Here is a 26,544-nt window from a genome sequence, read left to right as displayed (position 1 = left end):
CCCAGAAAGACAAAAACCTTAGGTCACCAAATAGCTACTGTACTGGGTGTTACACACTTTGCAAAAGCACATCACCTGTACAGCTGAACCTCCTTACAACAGTTGCATTCGACACGAAGATGCCATTGTACATATAGTATTCAATATCAGCATTTATTTCTAATGCACTCGTACTAGAAAGAAAAATTTCAGGTTAACCTCATTACAGAGAGTCAACCACACTTGGTGAAAACACCTCACCAGTACAGCCTAACCTCATTACCTCCTACAGGTGCTGTGTGCTCAATTGTGGACGCCAAAAATAGAGCGTCAAAAGCAAAAGCGCAGATGAAAGAGATATTAAAAATGTGTTGCATGCATCTTGAAACACTTTGGATTGGACCTGTGCTGAAGATTTAAATAGTAAGTGTACATTGCTTAGTAAAACGAGTTACAAAGTAAATGGCTGCTTGTTTGCTCTCATCACAGCATCTCATGGTGTATGGGTTCACTTTTACTGTTTTTCACAATGTTTTATGTCACGCATATTATTCAAATGGCAGGAAGGCTCCCTTGCAAGTAGTATGCTAAATGTTAAATAGTTGATGTTCTGATATCTGGCGTTCCCTTGCTGGACTCTCGCATGGAGTACACATTTTTTAAATGTGATAAAACTCGCTCAACATTTTCAAAATTTTCTATCTCTTCTGAAGCTGCTGCTGTTGTGAAAACAAATTTTCAATAGACAGATCTAATAAGAGCCTGAAGGGGATAAAATGAAATCATACGCAACACAAAAATGTTCAATATTCGTTATCCGCATTTATTTCTTACACACTGATATTGTCAAGAAACATTTTTGATTTACTTCTTTATTTCCAACAATTTCTTACATCTGTGTTTTTAATATCAAGGTGTATTCAGTATGACAATCTTTTGTATACATACAGCCAGCAATGGCTGAAGACAAATGCATGACGGAGAAGGAAGAAGAGTACGGCCAGGCATACAGAACGAGAACAGTAATAAAGAATACAGGAACATACAAGACAAAATGTACTACGTCAGGAAACATTGAGCTTGTAGCAAAAACAGACATTCCACTCATGCAGTTCAAGGAAGAATATAATACTTATCGTCTTTTTCAACAAGACAATAAATTATACCCCTGTCACACGGCAAATCTAATGTCAATTAAAATGAATTACATTCACTTATAATGACACTTGTTTGCTATCACATTGTAAGATGTAATGAAATTCGTTGAAAATGACAATTCCAAATGAATAAGTTTGCCAAACTCATTCGTATTGGTATCGAATGGGTATCCTGGACACCAGGAGCCTATCGATCAGCTCCACAAACAGTACATGCTTTTTTTTGTAGTTTAACAAGCAATAATGATTGTTCTGTTGATTTTGTTAGCTAATTATTACTTTGATGATGTTTAAGTGCATCACAGCGCATAATTATAGAATGCTACTCTCAATCCAGTGACTAGAAAGATGTCCTTGGCTTTAACTGTGGCAGTTGTTTGTTCGCACTGGAGCATCAGTCGCGGCCACTTTGATTGACTTGACGAAAATGCATGCATGTTTCCCTAAGGCATGTGCTGACGATGTGGATATTAGGAGCCTACATGCACATCAGAATGATGATTACACACAGCTGTCGTTCCTCGTTCCTCTTCAGCAGAGGTAGCGAACTTGCCCGTCTTGCTTTCTGCCATGTTGCTTGCCTGATCTTTGGCTTGGCTTAACTCGAGTTGGTTGTCAGTGTCAACAAGTTAGGGATCCAGAAGCACGGTGTGAAAGGGAGCATCACATATTCCAATGAAAATTAACACATTGGAAAATGATTATTATACAAAAGAAAGTAGGTTTGACGCTATTTTTGCCCGTCTTTTTTTTTACTATCGTCGTTGTCATCATTTTCAAATGACAATTTTTGCCGTGTGACAGCATGCGGTGAGAGTGACATTAACCACGACAAATGTCATTTCATTAGAAATGACATTACATTTGCAATGTGACAGGGGTATTATTTGATATTCATGTTCCTGTCGCCCCCTACAACAAATCATTTGAGAATAATCGCCAAATTTCAGTACGATTCTACTGTGTATTGCCCACAAAGTCTAACTGTTTCACTTTTCTCCTAGTAAACAGGTCTTGCGTGCAATATAAAAGGGTGTGCGATATGAATAGAAGTTCTGTCATAAAAGTCGTATGAAAAATGTTAAACTTGGATGCCCTCTAACTGCTTGATAATTACCTTTGAATGAAGGTGTCAGACAACTTTAACATTCCTGCCTCATGTGGAGAAAAAGATACGTCAGCCTAATGGCTAACATAGGCTTGTAAAATGTGAAGATTTGTGGGCTTGGAATTCCAAATCTAAACTGCTATGGCTGTCTAAATACTGAGTTGTCTTCAATAAGAGAGGATGATTCATTATATTGGGTAGAGAAGCACAGTTCAAGAAAATTTGGTGATCCAATCCTGGTGCTTCACAAGTGTGGTGTATGTACATACATGAATGGGGCATTGTTTAATCGACCAGGGCATTATCTGATTCAGTTTTTCTGTGGTCATTAGGCATGCTTCAAATTGTACTTTCTGATCCTAAATGAATGTCTGTGAATGTTTCCTTCTTCATCACCAGAAATTCAACAAATTTGTTGCATCTGGCAAGTGCCACGCAGTGCGGCCAACTTCACGGCCACCAATATTGGTGCTTTCATTGCAACAGTGCCCAAAATATACTTGCATATGCCGAAAATATCGAAGTTTAAAATATATAAATCTTGATGTTTCTAGCTTATTTTCAGGATAAGCAACAACGGTTTTGCAGATATGGTGGTTGAATAACCCCCTGTCCTAGCAGATACGACTAAATGGTATGACATGTGCACCTGCAAGTGCTCAGATAAATGAAGCACGCCTGGTTCCCACAGACTATAGCAATAAAATGGTGTGTTTGTACTCTTAAAGAACAGGTAACTGCCATGATATTGGGCGATCCCAAATAAGACCCATTCTTGTCATCTTGTGCTCTGGGCACAATACCCATTCGGTGTCAGCTTTCGTATAATTTATTTTCATCTCTCGGATTTACAAAGTGATATTGCTCAGGCATTAACAGTGTGGGCATTACCGAGAGCAACATTGTGAAAAGCATTTCAAATCATGACAAGCTGCACAACGGCTCCATGGCCAAAATAACTATGCCAAACAAACATTACATTTTTGGCTAAAAGGTGTGCGGAGTGCACTTCTGTGAGTGTGCTCAAAAACATGACCGCTAAAGCTGATAAGAGGCTGAAATAAACTGATAAGAAGCGGACCTGTCCAATCTCAATTCAGAACATCCACAACTGTTCCTCAGTCAGCCAATCAATGCACACTGAAAGTCAGAATTTGAAATTTTCGATGAAGAATCTAACCCTGGTATCTTAGGACAAACAATTACCAGTCATGAAGACCTTCTTTGTATCGGATGAACATAATGCAGCCCAGTTGTTCAGCTAGCACCAAAGCAGTAGCAAAACTGCATAATTATATTTCACTTCAAGTCTCACGAAGAATAAACAATCAATCAAAGAAAGTATCATAAAACATAACATTAGAAAGCATAACAAAAAGCAGCAAGAATGTATCAAAAACTCTGCAGCTGTCAAATGCATGCATAATGACCCTGCAGAATGACCTAACAGAAATATACAGAAGTTCATTTTAATCTAGGCATACTTTCTTTTCTGCATAAGCAGTGGCGCTAACTAAAAAAAAAAGGAAAAAGCACTGAGCATCCTCAAAGCTAAGCATCCCACTGCCTGAAATGTTTCTACAGAATATAGTATACTTTGAAATCCCAGCACACTTACGAATATTTGAAATACATGCACAATGTGACTTTAATGAGATCTTGGGCCCCAGTGAGATACCATTAGAGCACTGCACAGGCCATCTTTTCTGGCCTGGGCCTGACCCGAGCCCAACCCGATTGTTTCAAACCTAGCCTACACCTGACCCAGGCCTGAAATATTTGGTCCCTGCCTGGCCTCGTCCGATCCAGTTCAGCCCATTCATCCTTTAGCCTATCGAATCGTGATCCAGTTCGTAGTTGTTGCGAGGCTGCTAGCCACGTCAAGATTTTTTGCTAAAGAGAAAGATTTGACTGTGTGAAGTTGTTGCTGACAAATAAACAGGTAAGAGAAAAACAAACTACATGCTCTATTTATTAGACCTGTACATTACTGTGTCATATGAATGGCCCTACTATGTTTTCCAAATGGTTGTACAGCAACATACTTGTTGAAAAAATATGGAATGAATAATCGTATATTCATATAGAGAAGACATAGCTGACTACTGCTGTACACACTAGTAACCGTTTCATCTGACTCTTGAATCTCGGATAACACTTGTGCCGTACAATGCTAGAATTCTCACAAACAATTAAAATTTACAGGAATGTAAATTTAAATATGCTGGTCTATTGGCTTTCAGAATTCCATAATCACTAGTGCTAGGATCTCTTCCCACTCCATTATATAGAAACGGTTGACATGCAAGGGACATGATCATGTGTCACGCGGAACCAGGAATATTTATTACTTTATTCAACTTCATTTTATTATCATCAATTTTTCAGTCAGCAAGGCAATATTGGTTTTTCGTAATAGAGCGAATTTCGGCTCTGTCTACTTTTGATTTAAATTGCTGGATGTTAAGCACAGTGCAGGTATGGTTTAGACAATGAAGTACTTTTTTTCTTGATCAGGTTAACATTTCACACAGTTCTTCATTCATGCTGATCCCTAGCAAACACGAGTAGTGCGAGGGAGAATGAATGAAAGGCAATGAACATGAGGGTCATGCCATTTACCATCTCAAAACTTCATTCAAGAGAAAAATGTATAGCGAGATTAATTTATCTGCGTTGTTTTATTTTCCACATCCACTTCGCTAACGTTGCATAATTTTGATGCAACTGCATCGGTTTAAGGTATCTACAAAAATTAAAAATCAAAGCTATGTTGCATTAAATGTGCAATAAACTACCCCATCTTATTGAACACGCTAGAACAAAGAATGAAACGGAATGGAAATCAGTAGCAAGTTGCACTATGCCTTAACACACAATGCAATTTCTGAATGTGTACTCCAAAATCTCTTTGCTGCTACCCTAATGAATTACTGCATAGCTCTAAGAAAGTGTTGAACATTTGTTTCATTTTTGTTCTTGCTTAAAATTGTCACAGGTAAGTCAATGCAACGACGCAAAGCATTCACTGCTGCCACAAGTACGAATATTTTTATGCAGAAACAAATGATCGTCCACTGAGTCTGCTTTAAGGATGTTTTCTGCTCTGGCAAAATTTAGCTGCACTGAAAATCGTTCCACTGCTTGAGATTGCGCTTGCTATATTAATACTTTCAGCAAATGAAGAGAGTCTAGGACATTTTTTTTTCTGTGATCCTTCCACTATTCATGCAGGTGTCCCATCTCTTCCAAGACCACTGCGATGCAAATATCTGTCCAACTCGTCTTCATTTTGTTCCAACTCTGAGAAGTCTTGCCACACTTGGAGTCGATCCTTTGCGGCCACTCCCTATCCGGCTAATGCGCTTCCTTTGTTGTTTGATGGGGCCACTGTGACCCATCTCGCCACTTGGATGCAAATGACGGATCATCAGTCTCTCATCTGAACGTGCAGCTCACCTCAAGAAATTGGAGGCCTTAATTACCTGAGAACTACATTGATCAGTGTTTTCTAGTACTGTGAAGACAGGAAAAAGTGGGGCATAGGTGGGCTTCGGGGGGGAGAGGGGGGGGGCTATTGGTATCATTCTGCGAGAGACTGAGGAGTCCTTCTAACGTAACACTTATTGGTGGAGCATATCGCTAAAGTGTAGCGACCTGCCTGCCCCTGCTTTCCTTTAGCCCGACTGGCGCTATTGACCAAAATGCTGCAAATGCAGCAATTTTCACAGCGAACAGTTTTGCAAAGCTACAGGCAACATAACTGGGCTTTATTGTGGACTCAACCAAAGACCGAGCCAGACTTGAGTCTGAAGCTGCGAGTGCCGACATCAAAGCTCTCTTTACATGACACAGGCCTGGCCTGTGGGCCAGCCCGAGCTTTCGGGTAAGGTCAGGGCTGTGCAGTGCTCTAGATACCACTCCAAGACAAAAAAGCGTGCAGACCACTGACCTCCAAGCACATGCTTTCTTGAATGATCGCAGCATTCCAAGCCCCTTGCAAAAAGACAGTGAGAACATCAGTTACTGGCTTAGCCAACACACACAAACTACAGAGACAAAATTTTAAGACAAAGGTAAACAAATTGGTCTATATATTATGAAAACAGAAGTTAGAGCACAGGCAATCATGCAAAGTCACATTCTTTCGCAATGAACTTCCAGATTATACATTGAGTTTAATCATGGCTGTGTGCTTTTCCATAATACAAGTTAAAGAAGAAACAGTCTGTGTGAACCAACAAAATGAGCAAACCCTCTCAAAAGCTACAATCCTCCAATGTGCAAATAACTGAAAGATAGTAAGAGATGCCATCTCAATGGAATGCTGGAGATTTTTTCCCCAATTGGCAGTCTGGCATGCTACTCCACGTATTTGTCAAAGATATGACTTACAGTAAACCGATTTAAACATCATAACAATGCCTAATGGGTTGCAGATGAATTTTCTCAATATGCGTTATTTAAATTTCAGGTGGTCGCAATGCACTTAAGCATTATGCTCTGCGGTGAAGTATAGTATGCATGACCAGAACACAATAGGAATTGCACCGCCCAGTGAAACTCTCGAGTGAGGGCAACTGGACAGCATCGAAACCTGACTACTTGCATCCATGGTAAGCTAGTTCTCAAGTAATGCTACAATAATTGCAAAAAAAAAAGAAACTACAGCATTAATCACTCATAAGGATGATGAACATTTGGATTACTATCATTTAACAACATGTCAATATAACTGGGTCAATGTTATGCACCTCAAATACACCGTACGTTAGACGGATCTCACCATTATAATGTGTAATCCATGGGTGCTGGACTACACAGTAGTGCGACAAGCAGCACAGGCTTTGAAACACAAGATGAAAATGCATTCAAGCTCTTTTAAGTCATTGACAAATGTGATTTACAGAACGTTTCTTCGGGATCTGTGCTTTGAAGGAGTACTGACATAAACGTTGAGTCGATTCCTCTTTGCAGAATGATAATACCAGCATAAATTCAAACATGAACAATACCGACACTACTCTAATGCATTGTTCAAGGTTTACCTGTATTTGTAACGCAGTCATGATTCAGGCACCAAAAATGTATGCTTGGTACTACAGTCAATCCTTATCGACAGGCTAAAAAGGGAATACGTGATGCACTTGCATGTAATTATGCACAGCAAGCATTTTAAAAAGTCTGCTGTCTTCGTCTTTCATTTTATGCTTATGGTACCTAGGTATTCCTTTGTATGCATACATACCTCCGACCTATTACAGTAGAACGTTGTTGATACGTTCTGAAAAAAAAAAAACGCGAGAAAAAACGTACTCACGGGGAAAACGTACGATCCGAACTAAAAAAAAAATTGACAGACTCAACTGTTGTTGCCATCTACGTCATGCGATGCGTCGCGCGGATCGATGCGGCACGAGACGCCGACGCGCGTCGAGCTGGTGCTCCGGCGATCCGAGGAGCGTTTTGTTGTTTTCCTATTGTGTGGTGTTTCAAGAGGCCGACGGGAAACAGAAGCTAATTCAAGCTGGTGGGCGACGCCGGATGCCGCCGAAGCGAAACGTGGTGCCCACATCGCGCCGCCTGCAGCAGGGAACGGTGGCGCGTTTGGATTATCGCCTACTAAAAGCGTGCAGTACAATGACACTACGCACCACGCGCTGTAAAACAGATAGGTGAAGATACTTATCACAATATGTTTGGCGGCGATAGCTGTGAATGCGGCGTGCTGATATGACCCGGGCGGAGATATGCCCGTACCGGAATAAGAAACTGTGCGCCGTCGTTTATCACGTGAGACAGGCGCCTACATACCGTCTCGATCGCGCGCGCCTCGCGCCTTTGCTTGTTCACATGGGATCTAGCGACCGGAAAACGTATGCGATCGCAGTCTGCAGCAGGGAACGGCGGCGCGTTTCGATTATCGCTGTTAAAAGCGAGCGCTACGCTCCCGACGGCACCACGTGCTGTGAAACGACAGGCGAAGATGCTTATCGCAATAGGATCGGCGGTGATAGCTGCAATTGCCGCGTGCGACGACCCCGAAGATTTACTGCTACCGAAATGAGAAACTGAATGCGCGCCGGCGTTTTCACGCGAGGCAGGCGGGCGAGTATGGCGGTGAAGCTGCCGTGGCGAGCAGCTGTATGCTGTTCTCGATCGCGCGCGCCTCGCGCATTTTCTTGTTTACGTGGGACCTAGCGGCCGGAAAACGCGTCACACGATCGCAGTTTGGCGACGCACAGACCGTTGATGCCGAAAAAACCTGTTTTCCGGGAATGTATTTTTCATTTTTCGTGTGCTCGATTGCGAACGCTGGCGAGGGGAAACGTACGTGACGGGAACGTATCAACGAAGTTCTACTGCACTAGTGGCAAATGTTGCCAAAAGCTTAATCTTAATAGAAGCTTTGAGACAAGGCACATAAATCACTTGAAACCGCATTGCCTAGAAAGAGTGAGAACACGTTCTTTATCTCCTACACACTTCCCGGTGAGGCTCAACAAGGACCGCTCGCTGTGATCACCTGCAATGCTTACGTGTAGCCCAAAGAGAAAAAAAGTTTCCTGCTGGACTGCTCGCCTTCTAAGCTGCCAACTTCTCATCTCCCGGTGTGTGGCGTCACAAATTGCCTGCAGAACAGAAGCCTCTACCCGTGACCTCCTTGCCCTCGATTTGCATAAGCTGCCCCCGTCCTATGCCTGAAAATATCCTGATCTCACTGCATGCCCTCTATTACATCTCCTGGCACCCTTTGCAGTACACTGATAGACTACTAACTACCTTCTCTACACATTACACAATCTGCCCGAGTTTGTTCTTTTCTCTTAATTGTAACTCTAACATCAACTACTCATATTGGCTCTTAAACAGATACTGTCATCTCCCCATCTCTTAGCATTAAGCACATCATTTTAACTTCCACCACATGTTGATGGGCCCCCAGCTTTCTTTCAAGTTTCATTGTTATCATCCAAGTTTTGGCCTCATAGGTTAGTACTAACAAATCAAATGGATTTATGCATTTCTTCAAGGACTGATAAACTGCCTATCAAAGCCAATAAGCCCAAAAGCAAATTAAATTTTGTGGTTTCTTTTTCAAGACAATAAAAGTGCAAACAAAAAGGCATGAAAAAGTGTCAGCGTGCCTTCTCTTTCCATCTGTTGTATCCAATGTTACTGTCTTTAGGAATGAATCCCAACCAACAAGCTCCACTTACTGCATCTCTACATTATGGACCCTTTTTATAATTTTAAACCTAGCTTTCCCATGAGGCAGTTCGGACAGCTAATGGCAAAGCAGTCACTTTCTGCAGTCCGCACATACTGGCACCGTTTACTTGTCTTATGACATGAAAAATATAGTCATGGTTCACGTAATTATACCTGCTAAATCTGCATAACGAATTCGGATGCATCGTACAATTCTGTGAATGTTGTCATCAATATTTAAAAGAAAATAAATTCTGTTTCCAAGTAAGCTTCAGTCATTGGCCTCCAAACCTACAGTTGGAAGTATTCGGATTGTGAAAGGGTGCAAGAGAAGTACTTGCTCTGAGCAAGTTTGTACAGACAAGTTTCTGAAGCAACATCGGCAACAGCAAAGTTGCCAAAAAAGTCACTGTGAACAGAAACATTGCATTGCGTGTCAGTCTTTGCTGCTGCTTGCATGTTTTACATCTAAAGGTAAATTTACATTTAAATCATTAGTAAAGTGAGTTTGGATCCCATAAAAGGTGGGTGCTGAGGACAAGCTTTAAAAAAAGTGCATGGTATACCTGTTGCTTTGTGTGTGAATGTTTTTACAAATTTTAATGTTCACGGATCGGCAAGTACGGGCCTGATAAAACCATGCACAAAAGTCAGGCCCCCGAGTGTGCAGCTAAGTACTTTGTCTTGATGTGAATCATGATCAGTGCCATCATTACTTGAGCAAATAAGAAAAAGCAGACAAGCACACTTGCAGATTCAGAAACGGTTCTATTGTGGTGTTCAACATCTCGAAACCACACACTGTGCTACAAAAAAATAATTTTGACTATCTGGTGTTCTATTAACTAGCACCCAAAAACGTGGCACTTGAGCATTCCATTTTGGCCCCCAGACTCCCTCCCCCTGGAATGCAGCATCACCAGCAAGGCGTCGAAGCTCTCGCTCTGCAGCTCAACGACATGACTGCTGAGCTACTGAGTGCAAGTCACAAAACAAAGTTTGACTGAGTACTCCTTAAAATTGCCAAGGAAGGCTCTCTATTCTTTGTCTTTTTGTAATTTTTACCGCAGGCTGTACACTTCCTCAGGGGACAAACCTCGCTTTCCGAACAGAGGCACGCGCAAGTGCAGCACGTTGGTGAGGCTTCTTGGGCTCGTGGGTGAGCAAGTGCCGCTGACAGTGCGCCCTCTGTGTGAACGAGGCTGGGCACTTTGTGCACTTGAAGGGCTTCTCTCCACTGTGAACCCGCATGTGGTCCTTGAAGTGGGTTGAATAGTGTGTCGCGTACGGACACAGGTTGCAAAGAAGTGGCTCTTTCCGCATCCCGTTCTTGCATACTCGAGCACCGCTCTCGCCGACACTTTGGAAGAAAGAATGCCTGCTTGGCCTGAACTCGCCCGCCTCCTCGGAAGGATCCGCCGGCCGTGACTGGAGAAATGAAGTGCCTTCATCACAATTGGTCGGAGCTGCTGCATCTGTGGGAGATAAATGCATTATGCCAATGCTGCAATGAAGGACCCAAGTTAACTCATACTCCAGAATGGATGCTACACTTGCAAGACGATTGGTTAAGCATTTAAAGAGAATGACTTGTGATGTTCGCGACACCTGCTTTCTTTTTTTTCTTCAGTCAATAAAATCTTTTTCAGTGTTACGGAAAGTGCACCGTCCATGGCGCCCAATCCAGCAGCGGTTATGTGAAAAGCACTGTGGAACATTTTTTTGTTTATTTTTAGAAAGCTTTTTTAATCTGCAGTCTGGATTGTGCTTATGTAGTCCTATGATAAAAACAGCGATAAGTGGCCATAATAGCCACTACGCAGTGGCATGTGAGAGAAGCTGACATGTGTGGCCCCAGTTGTAAAAACATTCAGTGCTTACCAAGAGAATCATCATTTGATAATTTTCTTTAGAACTGTTGCATTATGTCTGCAATATGCATTTTTTCCTTTTCTATCAGTATTTTATGCTTTAGTGATAGTATTCAAGCCAAGCAAGGGTCCTCAAGTAATGACAGATAATTTTTGTCTCATTTTTAGGTTCCTCGATAGTTGTCGACTCAGTAATTACACTATGAAGCCTCAGTTCCATGAGAGTGAATCTAATAATTAGGCTACTTCTTTTTAATGCACTCATTTCAACAAGCACACAGTGCAGTTTGGTTTCGGATGCAAGGCTCACATCCTTCTGACACAGCAACCACCCCTGCGATTTCCTTATTAGTTTGTTATTATTAGCTTGTCCATAAACTTGTTGTTGTTTATGGATTACCAGAGCCACACATGGCAGAAGCAAAGCTAGTAGGGACATCTTGTGACAATTTGTACAACTACAATGTGTTTCTAAAATTCCTGTGTCACCTCAGCGTTATCCCTGAAACAAAAACAGAAACTACTGCATGTTAACAATTATGTTGCTACCAACGCTTTACACCAACCATTAAGCAGAATACGCAAGTCACTGCAGTACTAACTTTCCGTGCTCTCAGGTTAGACTCTGTCACCAGATGCCGCTACCAATGTTGCTGCTACCATACACAACTTTGGTAACCCAGCATTCGGCAAATGAACATGCTTATGGAAAAAATAAAACTCTCTATTAATCTTTGTCTTTTATCTTTTCCTGCTGTGCTGTGTGCTCAACATTTTATGAGAACTTACAAGTTGTTCCCGCAACCGCTGGCTTGTGACGCACATCAAATGCAAGCATATGATGCGAAGCACACAGCACATAATGTCATCTCAATCACAGCCAAACAGTTTCCTTTAAAGAAGCGAGCATGTCTGCATTTGCATAAATTTTCAGCTCTTTTCGGAAGAAACATTGGTGTAATAGTTTCCAGACACAATGTACCAACTGACCTATCATTACAATTATCATTATGCTCCTTAAATATGTTGTAGTGACTTCAGTCAAGTTTTATCAGTGTGTAAGCAATGACAGATCCCAAAGAAAGACATGAAACTAATGCCTATAAGCACTTGGACATTGTCCATTCCTTTTGGCACTGCCGAAATTGCCGTGTCTCATTTCACCGTGTTTTCTTCAATTTACATGCTGGTAACATTTCATTAGTCATCTTATTCTTGAAACTGTATCAGCACCTCAAATATTGCTATTTTGAAATATGGCAGTGCACTTTGAAAAAAAAAACAACGTAACACAGAATGAACAAACACAAGCGCTGTTAAGCAACTAGCTCACTAGTATGTCTTAAGCCCTGCTATTTGTTATGTTGTTCACCTGTTGAAGAATCCCAATCGTGCCACCTTCTCTCGTCATAGGCGTACACATAAAATATTACTGGCTTTGAACACAAATTTCGTGTTCGCATTTATATAGGCATGCCTTATACCTTTTCATGGCGATATTGGGCTCAACTCAATAGATTTAACATCTGTTTAGGTGGGCTATAGTCAAGAGAGGTTCGATTCCAGCGACAGCAAATGACCCCTTTGTAAAAGTGCAATTTAGAAAAAAAAATTCTGAATGCTCTGCACGGATATCTTTATTCAGAGAATGAGAAAACACTTTCCCTTAAATGCACCATGCATCAACATTATTTACCAAGTTATTGTGCAACTAAGTGTAGCTGTGGCGTCAAGCTGCCTTAATCCAGCTTTTTTGCTGCACTCCTGCTCATGCAATGCACTCCTTACATGTAAGAATTAAACTGAAACCATGTACACATATTTTGGGAGCACTTTAAGATCTGGACATGCATACTTCTTTTTTTAAAAGAAGCATAAGATGAGGAAATTCACTTCACAATATAAGACAAGCAATGTTCACTAGTTTGTAATAGTATTTAACTTTACGTAGTTCTCCACAAAATTTAACAAGGTCAACTACAATACAATGAAACAGCCAATTTCGTGGAAAAGTTGACCTATGTAACCATATGAACACATCGCTCCTATGAACCAAGCGCAACAAACTAGTGAATGGCAATGACAAATGGAAACACAATACAAATATGCATATATTTTCAGGCTACTATATGTCAAACGAACACATTCCCGGGTTAGGTGGTACACTGCTCTTCAATGTCAGTGCTCAAACTTAAAGAGCTAAGGCAAAAGCACGGAGTCAATGAGCAAGATGAATATGGAGCCTGTGCCTTTGTCATCCTGCCTATTTAAGGTAGAGCATTGCTATTAAAGAACACTGCTCCATCTAGCTGACTAATCCATTCTGTATTCAACTTCAAAGTTGGGCCCTTTTCTATTTCGTTAGACCACAAAATACAACGCTTGCATGCATTATATATATGTGCCATTGTGATTCTGTCTAAAGCACTCCGGAGCAATGGAATCCTTTATGTGATTGACGCAACACATGTTAATGCATTTTTTTCCCCACACATTTGCACAAAACATGAGTGCCATGAGCTCCCAAGCACGAGCTAACGTGAGCATCAGAAAGACATGTGGCGATCCACATCGCCAGTGGTCAAGGATTAGGAGAGAATAAGAAGCAGAAGAGAAGCTCACTTGAGAATGCCACAATAAACCGATAAAGATCACTATGTCTACACAGAAACTTTACATTGGCACAGCCGAAGTCTGGAACCCACAAATGAAGATTAAGTTCGACATCACGCGCCGTGAGGGGGTGACCCATCATCGTGGGCTTCCGACCAGATGGCGGGAGATACATCAGGCTGCTGGAGGACATGACCACCCCGAGTCTTCTGGAGACGATTTCCCATATAGCTGGAGCTACAGTAGATGACCTCGTCACGGAAGTGTGACTGTCAGTCTGAACCTTGAGGACTTGGCATCTTGGTTAGGGAGAGTCCCACCAGCCAGCAAATTTCCCTGACTAACACAGCATGTGTCATTAGCACATTACAAGAAATGCAGATGACGTATATGGTACAGCAGCAGCAGCCCCTAGGACTTGTTATTCAGCGGCAAATCCGAGAGGAAAGTGCGAAGACCTCTTTGCAAGACCAGACTTGTTTGATGGTACTTTCTTGGGTGTAGCTTTTTGGTTGGATTACTATGAATACACCTGCAACAAAAACGAATAGACAGTTGATGAAGAATGCATCCGTAATATAGGACCTTTTCTCTGTGGGAACGCACAAAAGTGGCTTGAATTGCAAATAGTACTTCTTGGATTGAATGGAGGAAAAGCTTCTTGAGTGCTTTTCAGATAAATCCTGTAGAGCTGTGGAATAATGCTATTATCTACAGGCAGAGAGGCACTAATATCGGAGAGTATGTTTTTGAAAAGCGGTGCTTGCTTCATATTGCTGACCCGACATTGGTGGATTATTCTGTCATCGCTCTCGTTGTACATGGTATGACTAGATATTATCAGACAGATTAAAATCAGATCACTTACCACTCTGGACTAATTACTACTCGCACTGAATAATAAATGTCCGAAATACCATGCACCTGACTGATAAGGAGACGTCGGTCAGTATAGGCGGCTATCGTGACAAGAACACAGCCACATAATTGGAGGCAGCATAAACTAGCACTGACTGTAACCGACACTGCATGATGCCCAATGTTCAGTGTCAGAACTTGGATCAAGAGCGATGCATTGTTGAGGAAACAGTATTTCTCACAAAGACGGGCATTTGAGTGTCCAGATGCTAGTGGACAGCCACACTTTGTCAATTCTAATTGATACAGGTGCTTCTGTAAGTTCATTCAACAAGTGCCTAGTCTATGCTGACAACATTGCGCGTGGGGAGATCATACGTGTCTGCAGTTACGATGGTTCTTTCCGAGAGTGGGTGGACATCGGTCCAACGCAAAGTGCTTCTTAACAGGAGGATCATCATCCGTGAACTTGTTGCTCAGATTTCTGGGATTTCTTACGGTACAGTGGAAAGAGCTTTCACTGAAAAATTGGCGTATCACAAGTGGTGTGCTTGATGGGTACCGCAGCTATTGACATCAGACCACAAGGAGAGACGCCTTGACTGTGCTCGCCAGTTTCTTCAAAAGTGTCAAGAAGATAAGGAAGGATTGTTGGACTCTATTGTTACGGGAGACGAAACGTAGGTGTTTCATTTCACTCCCGAAACGAGACAAAAATCCGAACAGTGGTTTCACTCAGAGTCCCCAGTCACAAAGAAGTTCAAACAAACTCCGTCTGCTGGCCAAGTCACGGCCAGTGTTTTTTGGGATTGCAAGGGGATACTGCTGATCGATTTCATGGAACATGGGACAACACTTAACTCAGACGGTTATTGTGCAGCACTAGAAAAACTCAGGCGAGCTATCTAGAACCGCCAGCGAGGACGACTGGCAGCCGGTGTAATGCTGCTTCACGACAATGCCCGACCTCATGTTTCTTGTCCAACCCAGGAACTTTTGACAAACTTTGGGTGGACTGTCAAGCCCCACCCACTGTACAGTCCGGACCTCATGCCTAGTGATTATCACTTGTTCCCCAAGTTAAAGGAGCAGTTGAGCGGCCAACGCATCTGGAGAGACGATGAAGTCAAAGAAGAGGTGAAACGCTTCTTCAACGAGTTGGTGGCGCAGTTCTATGACACTGGGATACAGAAATTGGAGCCCAGTCTACAGAAATGTGTAGAAAAAGATGGCGATTATGTAGAAAAATAGAACAATGTTTCACCTTTCCAATGATGCAAATTTCTATGAGAATAAACGATGTTGTCTATTTCTAAAATTGATGGGAACCTGATTTCTGGATCAACCCTCGTATATGAGTACAATAGGCTGTCGTTTGGATGGGAAAACTCCGGATCATGGTTTCAAAAGATATAACAATGTGCTCCACAACTTCACCGGAAAATTCTGTAATGTATATGTGGACAACATAATTGTATACTCGAAAACAAGAGAAGATCATGAAGAGCACTGCTAAAGTTAAATATACAAAAAAGTGAGTTTTTTGGCAGGAAAGTGGTTTTCCGGGAAGAGTATTTGATGTAAAAACAAAAGGCAGTAAAGAGGAGAGAATTCAGCACACCAAGAAACTGGCACAACCATACAACATTTATTCTTTTAAAAGTGTTTCTTGGGGCTCACAGGCCACTTTTGCGCTTATATAAAAGACTATGCAAGAAAAACGAAATATCTTACTGAACTGACACAGAAAGGCGTTCATATGGTGCGAAGAATGTGAGAACAGCTGTCTGAAACTTGTGCGAGCCGTTTCATCCGAACCTGTGCCGACACTCCCAGACTTTGATTTGCCGTTTGAACTCTAAGCAGATGCTTCTCACTATGCTACCGGTTCCATTCTTTATCAACGAGACGAAAATGAGCAACCTGCAAGGAACTCAAGGCCATCAGATACCATTCCTATACATTCACGAAACCACAAGAGAACTACACAACAACCGACAAGGAAGGGTCACTATGGCCCTAAGATACTTCAGCAGCTACATGAAAGGCAAACATTTCAAGCTCTTCAGTGATAATCAGGCATTGATGTATCTCTTGGAACTTGCAATGCCAAAGCGTAGAGTAGTCCACTGGGTGAGCGAAAGTCAACAATTAAGCTTCGACATAACGCATAGACCAGGCCAGCGGCATCAGGGCGCTGACGCATAATCACAACTTCATGTCCCACAAGAAATTTTTAAAGGAAATATTAACTTGATGCAGCTCTGGGAGGGTAGGAAAGAGATGGAGCTGCACAAGCGGAAAGTCTAGTTTCTGAAACAAAAGTGCCCGCAGTCCTCAAGTTATACCACACCAGTCCTCAACTGCGAGGACATGATGCATTTTGGGAGGCTTACCACAAGCTCACCAAGAGTTTTACGTTGAAAAATATGAAAGCGTATGCCGCCAATTACGTGAAGACACGTCACGAGTACCAAATGGTCAAATACAAACCTTGTGGGAACAAAATGGTACTGCCAGAATACTCGATGATCCCATTCGAAGTCATTCATCTTGAATATGCTCGAGTTCAAGAAGAAAGGTGAAGGCGTTAGGAGAACTCAAGCTTTTCTGGTCGCCCTTTGTTGCCATCAAGGCTGGAAGAGAAGATGTGAGCTGTTTCACATATCTTCTCGAGCGGGAAATCTTCAAGAACACCAAAGTAATTGTTGCCGACAATGGAGCAGCCTTCAGAAGTGAGGAGCTACGCAGTTGGGCTAATGAGGAAAACATCACGATTCACTACCTTACCATCCTGAGGCTAGTTCTCTTGCTGAACGCATGATCCAGGACCTCAAAATGTTTATTAAGTTATATCCAGAGTTTAAGGGAGGCTGGAAGAGCACTTTGGAGCCAGCAATGCCTCACCAACACAGGTCTTGCACCGCAGGCATTGGGTGCAGCTCACACTTCCCTGCATTCGGTACTATCCCTTGGTTGCCGTATGATCAAGAGCTGGGCTTAATCGATAGCATCGAGTTGCAGTGACGATAGGACCCAGCTGATAGGACCCAGCTGCAGTGACAGAAATACCAGATGACTATGAAGACGCACTTTGATCACCACTGTAAAACAACGATGCCAGAGATCGACCCTGGCTCCACGACACTGGTGAGGAAAGGACTGGACTCAAAAACTCTATTCACTGGTCTGTACTTCACTGTTAAAACAGCTAAGCGACAAGGACTGTTGAAGACCATCTATTATAATTAACCAAGTGGTAGAACTGAAGAGGCATCTGTCAAAAATGTGCTACCAGCGCATTACCAGCGGCAGGGCAACGACAGCTGGCTGGGAGAGTGCAGCGATCACCATCGCCAGTGGCCAAGGATCAGGAGAGAAGAGGAGAAGCAGAAGAAAAGCTCACTTTAGAATGCCGCAATACACAGATGGAGTCACCATATCTATATAGAAATTTTACAAGACATAATTAGGTCAGTGAAGTTTTCCGGCGCCCGTGGGTGCGTAAGTGGCGCCGACAGTGTGCTGCCTGCGTGAATGCGGCAGGGCACTTGGTGCACTTGAAGGGCTTCTCTCCGCTATGTGTTCGCATGTGGTCCTTCATGTGGGTCGAGTGATGCGTAGTGTATGGGCAAAGGCTGCAGAGAAGTGGATCTTTTCTCTGGCTGGATTTCTTTCCCTGAACAACAGCACCTTTAGTGGTACTCCCGACGAGCTGGCGAAACTTGCGTGGCTTGTTTGGCTCAGCCTCAGCTGTCTCTTCGGTGTTCTCCCTCACTGTCCACCACTGGAGAAATGATCTCCCCTTGCCTCGAGTTCTTTGTCCCGCTGCAACTGCATGGAGAGAAAACACCCAAGTTACACAGGAACGTCCAAGCCACAGGGCATAGTAGGTACGTTAATGACAGTTACTCACATTATTATTCTAACTTCCAACAAAGTAAAACTTTGTGCTTAGTACTGGTTGGTTTAGGCTCACAGCAAGGAAACACTTTTTTGGCTCACATCATTTGGTAAAAGATCACTTCCTTACTTGCATGGTAAACCACCACATGCACATGACGCCATCAATAGTGGGTGTGTTTCAAATCTCTGCGTAGATGAATACTTTGACATCTTCACTGGACAATTACGAGCATGTGTGTGAATCGTGCCATAAACACAAGATAACTTTGAATAGACAGCATCAAAGTCTGCCACAGTGCAGGTTACTTTGTTGTCTAGCGAGCAGATGACACAAGTGAATGGGGACTACGGGGAGAAAAAATATGAAATAACAAATATGAGACAATGTCAGAAATTGAAACGGAGGTTACAATCGGCTCTGGTCTACTCTTGTGTAAGACTGTGGATGTCTGAGAGCTGCTTATTACATTTGGGCCATTGTTGAAATGAGTGGTGGTTGCAATGTATTGTACTTGTAGATGAGGTATGATTATATTATCTGTCTCAGGGCAAACAAAAGCAATACTAGAATATGAAGCTGAAGTTCATCAAAATTGTGACCTGGCAGGCTAAAATGCAATGCAACTACTTTGGTAAGTTTCTAGTCGTCTGTGTGGTGCGTTTACTCTAACATTCCTAGGCATTCTCGTTTCCTCAATATAGCGTTTGCAGCAAAAAAAAAAAAGAAAAGAAAAGAAGAGAGAGAGAGAGAACTGCAGGAAATATATTTAGGACTTGTACAGGTAATATTGGATTTAATTCTAGGCTCAAAAGGTTGGGGGGGGGGGGAGTGGTCATCAACTTGTAGTAAAGTTACAAAGCTTCCTCCACCTTGTGGGCAGCTTACACCAAACTGATTTGCCAATTTCGTGCCCATAATCAAGTACTGTGCTACTACCTTTTACATTATGTTGAAAGCGTTTGCAGGTAATACACATTACAAGACAGCAAGCTATTGTGTTGACAGTATACTGAGAGCTTACTTTTGCATGACCATATTTCTGTTGGATACGAGACCCTCGGTACATACAGGAACACACTTTATGGTGGCAAGTCTCACTGCTTGATAATATTGAACAGTATTTATGTACAGCAGTGTTTGTGTTTGAGAATAAATAGGAATGCTTTGTTACAAAGGCTAGTGGAAGCTTAAATTGTGTTTTAGGCTGGCTCACTTCTAGGTAATGCTGAACTCCTTTCTAATTTACATGTGCCGATATAAGTGTGGTTTAAGGTGTTTCGCAGGTAATTAGTTTTAGTAAGTGTTGCCTTGGGATTATTTCGATGGTGACTGTAATTGTCATTGTCACTACAGATCGCTCTTACCGATTCTGCCCCTGCTCTGCAAATACTTCCTTGTTTACTGTGTCGTGGAGGATGACAAGTATAAGCCTAAAGATAGGCAACAACAACTTAGACTGAGTCTAAATATTGCTGTCTATCGTTAGGCTTTTTGTAGAGCACCGTCTTCAGTTTTCCTTGTTTATTGTAAACTGTTGCATTGACTAAGGCGATTGCACTATCAAAATGATGCCAGACTGATTCAGACAGCTGTCATCTGTCCCGTCAAGGCACTGACATCTGTCAGCAGAGAGCGTTTCTTTGCCAGTTCTGTCTCAAAAAAGGGATGCCAGCAGCGTTAGCCAATGCTATTAACATTGTTGGCACCTTTCTTTTGAAAAAAAGAAATGGTGAGAAAATATTTTCTCCTGATATACATATGTGCTATAACACCAAAGAGACAAGGCAGACAATGGCTGTGTGAATCGGGCTTAAGTATGAGTGCTGTTTAGGCTAGAGGGGAAACGTATCCTTAGGAAAGCGATGGGCACAAGTCGTCTAAGTTCCTCGTAGTGTTATCTGTAACGACAATAATTGACCTTTGGGTACACTGAAAATTGACTTTACAGCTTACTTTTGCATCCAAAATTAGATGCCAAGTGGTGAACAATGTCTAGGTGCGCTCATGTTTCAATACACAGATGGATAGAGAGAACAAGCTGTTTTCTCAGATATATTAAGTGACAGAACCTTGCTTGCAGGAGTGAATTGGAACACACCCATTGTTGATGAAGAAGCAAGCTGAGGTGGAGACATCGACTAGCTTTGTGCCTGTCTACAACTACAAGTTTGGAGAAACCAGGAAAACAACAGTGCGAAGTACTGAGAAGTGCAGGCCAGTTGACAAAGCAGTCTCTGGGACTAAATAGTGCAAACAGGAGGAGAAAGAACATGAAATAACGCAAGCATTAACTTTCAATAAGAAATACATTGGGGAACCCTTCCCTTGCCAACAGTTGCCGTGCAGGCATGCATGAATGTTTCACAAAGCAACAGTGCAAGTTGGGATGAATTTGTTGAAATAAACACACACTACAAACAATTCATACATGTTTGCAAACAGAACTGAGAAAAAGAAAATTTTCCACAATGAAAGAAATAATACTGGTACTTTGATTTGACATAATACAATGAAAAAGCAGCACCAAGCAGCCAAGGCTCCACAACGACATCCTTAAAGCATAATAGGAGGATGAAGTGTTTGTGTAATACAAGCATCAACCAAAAAAATAATGCCAATGCACTTTATTTCTCGGCAAGTACTCACTTAAAACAAGAGAAGCTTGCAGAGAAATTCAACTGCCAGACATTATTTCTTGTAATATTTAAGCATTGTTTATATGATCAACTCCACAACTAACGTTATCATTGCTCATAATTCATCCAAGCACAACTTGTTACATTCTCATATATATACTTTATAGAGGTGGTCCCATTTCACTGACTTAAGCTCAATTCTGATTATGCTAAAGCAAACATGGAGCAAGCATGCCTTCATGTGCTAGGCTGTGTGTAGAACATAACACCATGTTCTCACGACAATGAACTGCACTCTTTTGACACAGTAACGCTGCACACTTTTGTTCTTAAGCGACCGGTAAAAATAAAAGTCGCAAGGCACCAAATACATACTGTAATGGGAAATCCGCACTTCGTGAGAACACATCACCAGCACAGTCAAAATGCATCATAATTAAGACACACACAGATATATGTTTATTACAGTCAATATTCACTATATCCACATACTCCTTACACAGTCATACTGGCAAGAAAGAAAAAAAGGCAAAACAGTTACGAGTGCATAATGAGAATGTTTAATGGGGAACATGGATCTTGGCGACAAAAAAAAAAAAAAATTCATTTACAGTTTTTCTAATCTACACATCATGTTGCGCCTGTGGTAAAGGGAACCTGCTCAGGCCAGCATATCCAGGAAAGGAACAGTATTTAACCTATGAACTTCTCAGCGTTCATGTTGCGCACTTCCTTTCTTTTGTCCCTTGTCCTTGTGCTGAAGTATCGTAACCAAGAATCCAACATTCCAACTAGCCCAATTAGCAGTCTTGATTCCCCCGTCAAAGCACGGGAAATTAGTTCTTTTTGGAACGCACGGATTCAAATCCACTACATGAAGAAAGACTAAGACAAGCTGACAGGACAAAGCACGACAACTGTTTATCTTTCGTATGTTTGCCAAGTTTATTGGGTACACGATGGGCAAGAAAATGATAGAGCATCACATACCCCTACACCATACTGTTCTACGCTTTGCCAATCAAATGAATTTCTAGAAGCGATAGACAGATAGGTGGCGCACTCGCACATTTTTTTCTGCTTCCAGTGAAGCCATGAGTGCAAATTATTATCTTTTCCTTGCCATATTTTGTTTGCTCTAACATTGTTTTGGTGAGTGCACCATCTAACCGTTTATCACATGTGGAAATTGATTTGATTGGCCAAGCGCAGAAGGACAATACGGTGTAGCGGTGCGTGATGTTCTATCGCTTTCTTGCCCATCATGTACCCATATAAATTTAACAAACATATGAAAGATACTGTCTGTTGCACTTTGTCCTGTCAGCTCGTCTTTCCGTCTTGTTTCTTCGTGCAGTGTGTTTAAATCAGCGTGTCCATAAAATAAATCAAAATGGGCCAACTAAATGCACTCCATTTATTGCTCTGCTGAAAATGATCTACACTGTGCTGTTCCCTGTTGAAACGACAACTTTCCAGCTTACTTGCCTGCCAAAAAAAAAAAAAGAAAAACCCCTCGATGCTGCTTCAGAAGAAAGCTACATGGTTTTGAACTGCAAAATGTATATTTTTTGCATCCTTTAGTGCTTTTTGCTTTTTTTTCTCAAGTAACAATTATTGCAAGTTGCAAATTTTGGGAGCGGCATTGTCTCTCTCTACTACTCATTCAATTTCTTTTCTTTATTTTTACCCTGAGCACATGAGCCATTGAGTGAGAACTGTTGTGATATAGTGTTTCAGAGAACAGTAAGATTTTAAAATCCTGTAGAAGTTACCAACAAAAATTCGTGGATGCAATGTCTAAATTTTAGAATTTCATAACTTTGTCTAAAATACAGATGCACACATTCAAATTACAAGTTGTACACCTTGGACATTCAGAAACATACAAGCATAATTTTAGGTCTCGCACAACTCACCTGCAAAATTTATCATATGAACAACTTCTTTACATTATCTAGAAAAGAACTTAACTGAGTATTTGCAATCGGTACACAATTGAATATTTGCTGAAAATTTATATTGCCTAGAGCCAATTTTTTTCAGATCCTGTGGCTAATGCTCGGTGGTGTTCTCACTCCCGATATGACGCCATCCGGTTAATGCAATGTTGCAGCTAACACCCATGGACATCACCAACTCGCAAAGAAAATACAAGCCATGGCCATGCTGCAACAATATTTCCACAACACTGCAGGTGCAATTACTCGCTTCAGCTGCCTGTGACATGTGAATGGCAACAAAACCTGGTGGTGTTGCAGGAAACAGAGCTTTGTGTCACATGACAAAATTCTCCTTTCTCGTTAGCAGAAAAGCACATAGCATTGCTTGACTCGTGTGCTTGCCCGTCTGCCACTGAAGCTGGTGCCCCAACATGGGCTTTCATTATGTCAGCAACAAGAGTTCTGATTCTGCTCATCCAAACTGCTAACCTCGTGCGGCAGTAAGCAATAAGACTACTTTCCACAAGGAACACAGAACCTTACTTCAAACTCTTGAACACAGTTAAGCACAGTTGAGTAAAAGCACAATTATCCTGGCAGTGTCAACAAACATTTTTCACATTGCCAAGGCCAAGGGGTGTGGATGGCAAAGCCAACAATGACTGCGTGGAACTCAGGAATGAGCTAAGTTTACACATTAAAATTTAAGATTTACTTCGTCGGACGGCATAATCCTCACCAGCATTAGCTCTTCACCAGTACATACTCAATATGAAAGTTTATTCAATACATATGTCAGCACCAGACATGTCATTACAGAAAGCAGGGCAGCCAGTCATGCAGAACAAAAACAATGAACAAGAATGCACAAAAGCAAGAGTGCATGGGTCTTTAAAGTGGAACAAATAAAACTAGATCAACATTAAACACTGTTTGTACTACATCAGAAATGTTAGGTTTGTAGCAGAAACACTCCATTTATGCACTGTTCAAGAAAGAAAGAAAAACATTTCTAACATCATTCTTGTTAAAAACTCATTCACGTATTCATGCTTCTGTCCCATCCCACAACAAAGTGACAGTAGTTCAATTGTACTGTTTGTTACTTAAAAAGGTTCATCGTTTTATTTTTTGTCACTATTTTTCGGAAGTCAGCGGATCTGAATGAGTGCATGATATAGACGCAAATTATATATCATAGCAATTAGACTGGTGTCAGAGGTACTCTTTTCTGCATCATTTTCTCTTTTCTAACCCGTTTTAATCCGAATGAAGGAGATCAGAAAGTTCTCAGCAGGTTCAAAGCATTATATGTTTTACTCCAGAGCTGAAATGAAAAATGTGAACCAAAACCAACACTGAACCGCAACACATTTCTATTTGACACCCTGGTTAGCAATGACAGACTGCACCGATTGATATACCCTTCAAGGACTATGATGCTCCTTGTTCGAGCTTCCAAGTTGAGAAACAAAGCATGGGGTTTGTCTTGAAGCTGCACACTCAGCTATGAGGCATGCCACAGCTGAAGGATCCTGATTGAACATGGGCTCCCAAACACATTACAAGAGTATCTTTTACATTCTACTCTGTATGTAAACGAGACAGCAGAAAATCGAATCCTCAACCGCCTGCTTAGCAGCAGGAGGCCAACGGTTCTCAATGCCACTCAGTTGCCGTGGTTCACACGAGTCAAGAAAAAAAAAAAATCCTTCAGTATCCCATCATGTTGCCAGGCAAGGCTTTATTATTATTTTGCAAACTTACAGCAGGTTCTACGCTTTCTGAAGGGACAAGATTCCCTCTCCAATACACTGGTACAAGTCTCGCTGGTTAACCTCAGATTAAGACAGCATGAGCTGTCTGTTTCAGGGACGTCAAGATTACACTGGCTGATTCACTGCTTAGGCTGTGAGTGTGAGCCAGATTTAATGAACGCAGTAGCTATGTCAAAAGATTCATAAAGCTTAGGATCACCGAGGCATTTCATATCAGGAGGAAGGAGCAGAGTCGGTCATCTTACAATTAATGTTTCAGACGAGGCTTATTTATCCTCAAGCTCTGTGCACTTGAAGGTAAAACAAATAAATGAAAAGTTTGTGCTCAACATGTAACACAAGAATGATGATGATGTTGATGCACACTTGTATCTCTGTGGCAGTGATGACACTCGGGGTATATACCGTATAAGGTCTTTTTCCCTTTTTTGATAAACTGAGTTGTAAGTCATCCCTTGTCTTGTTCGCTTTCTTATCTTGTGTCCTGTCTTACAGTGCCATTTTTAGCAATGCATGCATACCACTCGCCAAGCTGCCAACCTTATCGATGTACCGTTCGCAGGTGGCGCCGACAGCTTGTTCTCGTTGTAAACGTCGCCGTACACTTTGTGCACTTGAAGGGCCTCTCTCCACTGTGAGTCCGCATGTGGTCCTTGAAGTGGTTTGTATAGTGTGTCGTGTACGGGCAGAGGTTGCAGAGGAGCGGCTCGATTCGCATGCCAATAGGGCGCACCCGAGAGCTGCTTTCTCCGACACCTCGGAAGATACAATGTCCGTCTGGCCTGGACTCATTTGCCTCCTTGGGCGGATCTACCGGAATATACGGAAGGAAAGAAGCTCCGTCACCAGCATTCCCAGATGCTGCTGCACCTGTGGGAGACAAATGCCAATGCTTCAGTGAAGGAATAAAGTTAAGCCAAATCTCTAAAAATTAATGCAACAGTTGAGAGATAATTGAGGTAAATAATTGCCATGTGATGTTCGTGGTACCCGTCTCTTTTAAATGCTACCCCATTGGAGGCTAACTTCAACCCCATTGAAAGTGTCAAGCAAAAAACACGGGCTGATAGCAAGGGCAATGCACTCGAACACAGTGTCTCATAAGTGCTAGTTGCACAAGGAAAGTACACAACAAACTGGCATGTGACGCAGGCACTAGAAGGTTTAGAGAGATTTTTGCATGAAAGAAGCATGCATGGAATCGTGGCGTAAGGATTAGAGCACTGGGTTAGCATAATGGAGAAGAGAGGTTAGATCCTACTATTGGCCGTGAATTTTTTTATAACATCAGAGATACATTTCACCCACTTTGAAGGTATCTAACAGAAAAGTGTGTCCCAAGCATATGCAAGAGTGTCACACTTTGCACTACATTGCAAGTTTGAAAAAGATATAAAGTCGCTCTGATACATGAGTAAGCAGTCATTCGTGATGCATGCACACACAGCTGTTAAGACATCACAATTATCACAATCTAAATAT

The 26,544-nt window shown here is 41.9% G+C and overlaps 1 protein-coding gene across 1 annotated transcript in view; it reads right to left on the bottom strand.

The window, feature by feature from the left end:
• LOC142592670 (uncharacterized) overlaps positions 1-26,148 on the bottom strand; it is a 35,812-nt gene extending 9,664 nt beyond the window's left edge. Inside the window, exons 1-4 of the mRNA XM_075704236.1 lie at positions 25,616-26,148; positions 18,492-18,632; positions 10,553-10,931; positions 6,197-6,240 (exon numbers count right to left, since the gene is read on the bottom strand). Coding sequence (XP_075560351.1) covers positions 6,197-6,240; positions 10,553-10,779 — 271 coding nt within the window. The 5' untranslated portion in view covers positions 10,780-10,931; positions 18,492-18,632; positions 25,616-26,148. The remainder of the gene's footprint in view (positions 1-6,196; positions 6,241-10,552; positions 10,932-18,491; positions 18,633-25,615) is intronic.
• Between the last annotated feature and the right edge of the window lie 396 nt (positions 26,149-26,544).

Source organism: Dermacentor variabilis, chromosome 9 (assembly GCF_050947875.1).
Source record: "Dermacentor variabilis isolate Ectoservices chromosome 9, ASM5094787v1, whole genome shotgun sequence".
Lineage (NCBI taxonomy): Eukaryota > Metazoa > Arthropoda > Arachnida > Ixodida > Ixodidae > Dermacentor > Dermacentor variabilis.
Note: the sequence above shows the minus strand (reverse complement) of the source record. Positions and strands in the feature narration are given on the sequence as shown.